The sequence below is a fragment of the Arvicanthis niloticus genome, chromosome 6 (assembly GCF_011762505.2).
Source record: "Arvicanthis niloticus isolate mArvNil1 chromosome 6, mArvNil1.pat.X, whole genome shotgun sequence".
Taxonomy (NCBI): Eukaryota; Metazoa; Chordata; class Mammalia; order Rodentia; family Muridae; genus Arvicanthis; species Arvicanthis niloticus.
Window position 1 is genome coordinate 74357310 of NC_047663.1, and position 8644 is coordinate 74365953.

Here is an 8644-nt window from a genome sequence, read left to right on the forward strand (position 1 = left end):
ATGTGGGAAAGGCTAAATAACTTGCTGGGTTTGATGTCAGCCTAACTCATAATTTCTGCACACTAGCAGGGTAAGAACCAGTGATGCAATCTTCACTTTAGAGCGCCCATTCCCACAAGCCCAGAGTTTGTTAATTAAGAATCTTTCTGTTCTGTTCCTTAGTTCAACACACACACACACACACACACACACACACACACACACACACACACCCCTCCTGGCTTGGCTGTTACTCTGTTAAGAGGTAGAAGTTACAGAGTGAACTTGGAGGAAATTGTTCTGGTGCCATCCTTGCACAACTGTCCACAAGTATAGAGGAAGGCTACGGACAAGGTGTGGCCCTCTCTCTGTGGGTTACAGAGCCACCGACACTGCCAAGGCGGGGCCCCACAAAGATGTTTAGAGTGCGAGCCGGACCCAATGCAGATGCAGAACAGGGTTTGGGAAGTCCTAGCATGTCAGCCCAACGATAGTCTACTGTGTTTTCCAGAAGGTTAGCTTACAATGCATCCCTTCCTGAGATGTGTGATTTGAAGAGAGTCCAGGAATGAGATTGATAGACAGATAAAGAACAGAAACAGGTAGGAGCAGCTGGGCACACTGCTGCACACTTTTAACCACAGAACTCGGGAGGCAGAGGCAGATCTCTAAGTTCCAGGCCAGTATGGTCTACAGAGAGCGTTCCAGGATAGCCAGGGCTTTTATATAAAGAGAAATCCTGTCTCAGGGGGGAAAAAGACAGACAGACAGACAGACAGACAGACAGACAGACAGACAGACAGACAGTAAGAGAAAGGAAAGAGAAAGGCAGATGGTAGCATGAGCAAACCTCAGCAACCTGCAGGCTAAGAGCCTGTTGCCTGCCTCAACACTGTGGGTTTTGTCATAAATGCAGTCTGTGTGATTCACCCCATTGCTTTCCTGAACCAGTCAGCCGCTATGAACTCTGCCTCTGCCAGGCCTCAGAAGGTTCACACTAAAGCAGTCACTAACCAATGGCAGCAACGACTCACTTTCAAAAGATGCCTCACTAGAAATCCTGGCACCTTGGGATAACTGAACAGTCTTCCTCCTAGTCAGATTCTGAATTTCCAGGTCCTCAGGCACCTCAGAGGAGCCTGCAGGCTAGTGACCCCAGGAGGAGGGTAGTAGGAAGTCTCCCATTCGAACAAGTGTATAAACTCTCATTGAGTATTTGAGGATCAGACTTTGGGGAGCTCCATCCTCCAGTCCTCTAGCTTTACCCCTTGTTAAGCTCTGGTTAGGACACCAGCAACCTCCCCTCCTTTCTGAGAGCCTGTGATCTGTCAGTACATGATAAAGACAAAGCTGGGGCAGCCTCTCTATGAATGGCAGACATGAAGAAACAGATCATAAGAAGATGCTTTCTCCTCACTGTTTACACACAAGATTCTGTATATGAAATGCCTGACACCAAAAATGGTTTAGACTTTAGATTTGGGAATATTTGCATATATGTGTATGTATACATATTTATAGCTAGGGAGGGGGTAGGAGAGAGAGCAAGAAAGCTTGGAAATGAAACCCAAGTCTAGACATAAATACATTTGCTTCATATACACCTCAGCACCTCTCCAGAAGATCTGGTGGCCTGCTCTAGACTCCTCAAGCACATGCACACACATGGCATGCACGCATGTGCACACACACACACATACACACACAATAAATAAATATTTTAAAATAGAACAGTCAATCAATCAATGAAAAAAAAATTAAGAGAAAGCCTGGTAAGGCTCGAGTGGACCTGGTGCTGTACTTCTAGAGGTCTAGAGGGGTGGATTAATACTCACTGCAAGGGCCCTGTTGCTTGAGGGCATGAGTCTCTTTGGCACTCATACACTTTCCCCTTAGCAGTTGTTCTGCCCACTGTTGCTTCTAGGTGTACTGATGTGGGAAGTCTTCAGTGAAGGCAAAATCCCATATGAAAACCGGAGCAATTCAGAGGTCGTGGAAGACATCAGCACTGGCTTTCGGTTATACAAGCCCCGCCTGGCCTCCTCTCACGTCTACCAGATCATGAATCATTGCTGGAAAGAGGTCAGTACGCAAGGAGGTTCCCCCTGGATAATACATAACACCTTTTCAGGGCCTCCATCACGAGAGAAAGGACATGACCTGTAAGGACAGGGATCAAGAATGATCACAATAAACAGGCAGAACTTTGTACATGTTTATATGTATAATTAGGTTTTCATTATACATACATGTGGAGGACAGTATGATATTTCAGTGTGTGGTGATCAGTGTATATTGCATGTGTGGTGATCAGTGTGTACTGCATGTGTGGTTTCTTGGTTTTTATTGTTTATTTCCTTTTTTATTGTTGAATAGTACTCTGTTGTATGGACATACCATAGTTTGTTTGTTCATGTGCTTTCTAAAGGAGCTTTCTCGATAGCTTTCAGTTGCCAGCAATTAGGAGTGAACCTGCTATAAGCGTTTACTGTAAATGAATCTATTAAGGTGAATCTATGTACTGACTTAAATTTTCAACTCATTTGGGTAAATGCCTAGGAGTGGGTGCTGGATCATACGTTAACACTATGTTTAGACAACCTAAACACTGTCAGGTTGTCTTCCTAAGTCTGTTTTGCATTCTTAGCAGTAATGCTGGCTTCTAGTGCTTTTGTTTTATTTGTGTTTTTGTTTGTTTGTTTTGTTTGTTTGTTTGTTTGGTACCATGTAGCCCTAGCTTTCCTGGAACTCACTATATGGACCAGGCCTTGAACCCACAGAGATACACCAGTCTCTGCTTCTGCCTCCTGAGTGCAGGGATTAAAGGTGTGTGCCACCATGCCTGGTCCTGATGCTTCTCATACATAGCAGTCCTGGTTGTGTTGGACATCACATTCTTACAGAGGACGGGGAGAATTATATTTTCTGTTGTCTCAATTGCCATTCCTTTAGTGGCTTGCCATGTTGCACACCTTTGTATGTTTGTTTGCCATCTGTCATCTTAGTTAAATGCCTGCTCAGATCTTTGCCTACATTTCAGCTGGGTTATTTATTTCCTATAGTTGACTTCTTTTTAAAAGTGTATCTTATTATTATATGTTTTGCAAATGTATTCTCCAAGCCTACAGTTTATCTTTTCATTCTCTTAGTAATATCATCAATTTTTACTTAAAAAGTCATGTATACGGGTGTTTTGCCTGTGGATGTGTCTGCACACCACGTGCATGCAGCTCCACAGAGGAGAGAAGAGGGCTTCAGACCCCCTGGGACTGTAGTTTCAGATGGTTGTGAGCAGCCCCATGGCGCTGGGAATCAAACCCTGATCCTAGCAAGTGCTCTTAACAGCTGATCCATCTCTCCAGCCCTTATTGGTGTCACTTAAATTTCATTATTTATTTATTTATTTTGTGTGCGTGTGTATATAGCCATGAGGGTGGCATACATTGTTAGTATGTGCCTACGGAGGTCAGAGGACAACTTGCAAGAGTTAGTTCTCACCTTCCACCTGTGGGTCCCAGGGATGAGGCTTAAGTTGTCAGGCTTGGCAGCAAGTGCTTTTGCCTTCTGAGCCATCTCACTGTCCCTCTGGACAGGGTCTGTTACTGGACAGCAGTTTTCCAGTTTTAACAAGCTCAGCATCATTTCCGTCCCCCATGAGTTGCACTTTTGAAGTTGTAGTTAACAACTCATCACTAACCAAAGTCACCCAGATCTCTTCCGATATGATCTCATGGAAATTTAATTTTATTATTTTTGTTTTCTTTTAAATCTTTGCTCCTTCTCAATTTTTAACACACACACACACACACACACACACACACACACACACACACACGCTTAAATATTTGGGGGATGACCACTGGGGGCGCATCCCTGGGGAAGACTACTTCTCCCTCTCCCAGCATTCCTCATATGCCTATAGTTCCCAGTTCAGGGATGAGGCCCAGTAGGGGTCTCCCCATTCCATGCTAGCCTGTCTGCTGGTGTCCTACTTGTTCTTTAGGAAGCCATATTGTTGAGGTACCATGAGTGAAGCTTCCCTGTCACTTCAGGAGAAGTGTCTCACAGCAGATTTCCTGGTCCTCTGGCTCTTGCAATCATGCTGATCCCCTTCCACAGTGTTCCTGACTTGTAGCGACAGAGGTCACGTTACAGATGTGTTAGTTGGGGCAATATACTTATTCCCTATATTTGATCATTTGTGGATTTCTCTAACAGTCTCCATCTGTTGCAAATGGATTTCTTTCTTTCTTATTTTTTTTTTTAATGAGGAGTAAAAGCTACACTTATCTGTTTAAGGATAGATATCTAGAGTACAGTTAGGAATTAAAGTGTCATAGATATTCTCTAAGATCTATGACATCACCAGCCCCTGGTAGTTGAGTAAGTTTCCAGTTCCAGGCATGATTTCCCTCCTTTGGAGTCATCTTTAAATCTAATAGAAGAACTGTTGACTACTGCCAGGATAGGAGTGCCTCTCCTGCATCCTTGAGGTTATTGTGCCATGCTCAAAGTCATGTGGTCTGTAGGCATCATAGCTGGACAGGATTGCCCGTTGCTTCCCTCTCTTGGAAGATTCCAAAACACCTTTCAGTGCAATGAAAGCTAGACCTAATGGAGGAGGCTTTCAAGTCAGAGCCAACTTGTCTCCTTAATGTCTTATGTCCAAAGTGCATAGTGTCTTCAGCAATAGGCAGTTGCCTTTGACTTCTGGGAGGCAACCGAGGGCGACAGCAAGTCTATATTGTTTGAGGAGTCTCTTGGACTCCCATGGCTAGCAACTCTAAGGGAGTTTCTCATGCCTAGTATTTAGGATTTTGTTAGTCTGTGGTTCTTGGTGAGGGGTATTGTCAGAACAAGTGGTATAACTTTATTTAAACTATATATGTATACTCACATGTATTGCATGTAACTTTAGGTAAATAAATAATATGACTCTTGATGGCTTTTTCCAGACATCTTTAGTGTTGTTTACTGTCACTCTCCTTATTACTGACCTCCCTCTCCTACCCCCAATCAAGGCTGCCTCCCACATTTCACTCTTGAAACAACTTGTTCTATGGTTTCACCTTTGACTTTTAGGTTCATGATAGACTAGGGTCTACTTTTTGTGAGCAGTCTAGGTTTGTTACTTGAATTGCTGGTTCCTGTGTGGGTGGCAGTTACAGCACTGCTTGTTGTCTCTAACTCGTCCCATTGTCTGCTTGCCATGCTCATCGGGGTCTCTCTGGGCCCCTGTTCTGTCTCTCTGATCCATTGTTTACCCTTTCATCAGTGTCATCCTATGATGAACTTTAGAGTAAACCCCGAGGTTGGGCAGTATCAGTCCCCCAACCCTGCTTTTCTTTGTCTTTGTTGTGTTTTTTCTTTGAGACTTTTGTCTCTTCATATACATTTCGGACTCAGCTAGTCTATACTCTGCAGTCACATGCTGGGAGGCTTGGTTGACATTGTGTTGAATCTGTAGATCACACTGTGAAGTGACAACTTAGCACTAGTGTTGACTTCAAGCATCTCTGATTTAACATAATTTTATATTTTCCTTATATACATTTTATACATACTGTGTGAGCTTTAAACATAAATGTTTCCTTTTCGTTATTTAGTGCTGTCGGGATACATCTTATGCATGGTTTACTTCATTCTCAAAACCAACTTGTGAGCTAGATTTCATCTCCCTTTTACTGATGGGAAAACTGATATTCCTAGAGGTTTTGGCCATCTGTCCAGTCTCACACAACGGATGAGTGGTGGAGCTGAGGTTTAAGTTCAGTGTTACATGTATAAGGTTCTGGGTTTGACCTTCCTTTAAAAAAAAAAAAAAAAAGGAGGTTACAAATTTAAAACTAGGCCATCTGGTCTCAGAATCTCTGTTATAGAGAGTAGGGGCATCTTGCCTCCAGCCTGCGTGGAATTATATTTTACACTTGAGGGGATGCTGCTATGAAATCTGGATCTGCTTTAAACTCGATGCACAGGTGTGAGGAACTGACAGAGATCTCTTTGTTACTCTCCAGAAACCAGAAGACCGGCCACCCTTCTCCCAGCTGTTGAATCAGCTGGCAGAAATCGCAGAATCTGGACTTTAGCAGGGACTCACTGACCAGCCGCAGCCATGAATCCTGAGTGAAGGAACAATGTCCTTTATCCAGAGCATTAAAAGCTACCACCAGCCCAGGACTCCCCCTCCCCGACAGATGCCTGGACCATGGTGCCAGCACCTATGCAGCCACAACTGCAGCATCCTAGAAGAGGCTGAGCCAACAGCTGGGCCACTACTGGAGCAGTGTCTCTGTGTCCACCCCATCCCAGCCTCTTGTCACATGCTTTACTCAAAGCTCCATCGTCTGCTCTCGGGAGCATCCCTTCCCCTTCTTAGCAATCAGGAGAGGCAGACATAGGCTACACTCTTCTTTTTATTATTATTTTAAAAAATAGTTCAAGTAACCTTTAATTTGGCCCAACAAGACAATATGCCCATTTTATGGATGGAAGAGTAAGAAAGCATCATTCTTTTTTCTAAGAAATGCAAGAGGTGATTAAACCAGGATGTTCTACTTCGAGGCTGTCAGCCACAGCTTCCTGCCACACATGAGGTGGAGTGACTGCTTGTGCCAGAGACCGGATGTCACAAGGTTTCAGAGCATACTGCCACCTCTCTTTGATGGGGCACAGCAAACTCCATTGGGTGGACAGAGTGGGGCAACACATTCAGACCCCAGACACCATGGCTGGATCACAAGGTATGTGAGGTGGATCAGAAATGAGAGGGCCGGGGCTGGAGAGATGGCTCAGTGGTTAAGAGCACTGACTGCTCTTCCAGAGGTCCTGAGTTTAATTCCCAGCAACCACATGGTGGCTCACAACCATCTGCAATTAGATCTGACGCCCTCTTCTGGCTTGCCTGAAGACAACTACAGTGTACTCATATATGTAAAATAAATAAATAAAATCTTAAAAAAAAAAAAAAAAAAAGAAGGAAATGAGAGGGCCTCTGATGGTGGGAAGAAACAGGTGCAAAAGAAGTCTTTAGGTTGTTACTGATCCAGTGTCCCTGCTTCATGGTGAGCCACATGCGTGACTGGATCTCCTGTTCTATGCAGAATGCTGAGGCAGTGACTACAGAATGTTCATCGTTCCAACCTCAGGAGCGGCACTTCCCACATGAACCAAGATAGGGCAGCACTGTGATGATCCATGTGACTTTGAGACTTTGGGTTCTCTCAGGCCTTAGGGGTTCAGCCGTCTTAAGGTCGCCGCTCTCAAGATCCTAGCAAAAGAAGGAGGAGTTTGCTCTTGCACAAACTATCCGGAAGGAAAGAGAGTCAAGCACTGGGAGGTGCTTCCAAAGTGTGCAAGATGTCCACTGTTGATTGGCGCCGGCACAGGTGACATGTGTTTATCCTGCGTGCCGGTTATTCCTGTTGAGTCACAATTCATACAGACCCAACCACTCAGTATTATTCCTGTTTTACAGAAAGTGGACTTGGTCTTTTAAAAGCCAGACAGATGGGCCTCCAGTGACAGAACTTGGGAAGGACAGAGATTGAGATGCTACCCAAATATAACACCAGTGCAGCCTCGTAGCTCTTCTCAACACTGCCTCCTACTGAGACTGGCCTGCTGAGCAAGTTAGTCCAGGAAAGTCAGTCCTTAAGCAGCGCACCACCATCAGCCATGTTGCTCCTACACAGAGCACTGGGGGGCGCAGTGGGACCCTCTAAATTGAAATATGGTGTTCTCTCTCTATCTTCATCCTCACCTGGATCTGAGTTGACAACCCCCAGCCACTCAAAATTAACCCTTTCATTCTCCGAACCTACCAGAGTCACATCACCTGAGGCTGTTTATACAAGAGCTTCAAAGGTGCTTTCAACTAGTCCCCTGCAGACTGTTTCCTGTAATTATCCCTTCAACCTAGAGCTGGATCTCTTGTGAGAAGGAGAATTCCCTGATGCCAGGCACACTTGACTTTTCTGCAGTATTCAGACAAAGCTCCTAGAAAATGATCAAAGTCAGCAATCCCTCTTCCTAAGTCACACGGCATTTTGGCTGGCTTGAGACTCAAATGCATCACTTTCAGCTGTAATCACCGTGTCCAGATAAAACTCTGTCAATCAGAAAATGATCTTTCTCAACTGGCCCACAATCATGTCTGTTTATTTCTCAGCCTACTGTACATTCTCTTTTGGGAACCCTTAATTAAGAGATGATTTCTGGGACATCCAGTCTAGAAGATAAACACTGGAACGAAGAGATGTCTGTAGTGTGGTTTAGGAGACTGCCCGCCCCCCTACAGTGATATTGGCTTTCTTAACCTCAGATGCCTGGAGGCTTTGATGGGCATGTGTACACCGCTTACTCCAGTGTCCTGCTTGGGAAGATGGGATTCTCTTCTGCTGGTTTCTGTCTTACATTTTTGTAAATAGTGCCCTGTGTTCACAGAAAGGTTTTGGTTTGAAATGTATTTTATAGGTCTTGCAATTCGTAATGTTTGGGACTATGTATTTATGTCTGGATCGGTAGAGTATTTATTGCTTGGGTTCAAGATAAGAATACTGCAGATATGTCTTACCCTCTGTAGGGGCCACAAGTCAATAGTTGCTTATGGCAAAGTAAATAAAAATAAATAAATAAATAAATAAAGCTACATGTTTTACAAGTA

General features: G+C 44.3%; 1 protein-coding gene across 1 annotated transcript in view; it reads left to right on the forward strand.

The window, feature by feature from the left end:
• Positions 1 to 8644, forward strand: part of Itk (IL2 inducible T cell kinase) — a 63057-nt gene extending 54413 nt beyond the window's left edge. The window contains exons 16-17 of the mRNA XM_034506449.2: positions 1904 to 2061; positions 5997 to 8644. Coding sequence (XP_034362340.1) covers positions 1904 to 2061; positions 5997 to 6068 — 230 coding nt within the window. The 3' untranslated portion in view covers positions 6069 to 8644. The remainder of the gene's footprint in view (positions 1 to 1903; positions 2062 to 5996) is intronic.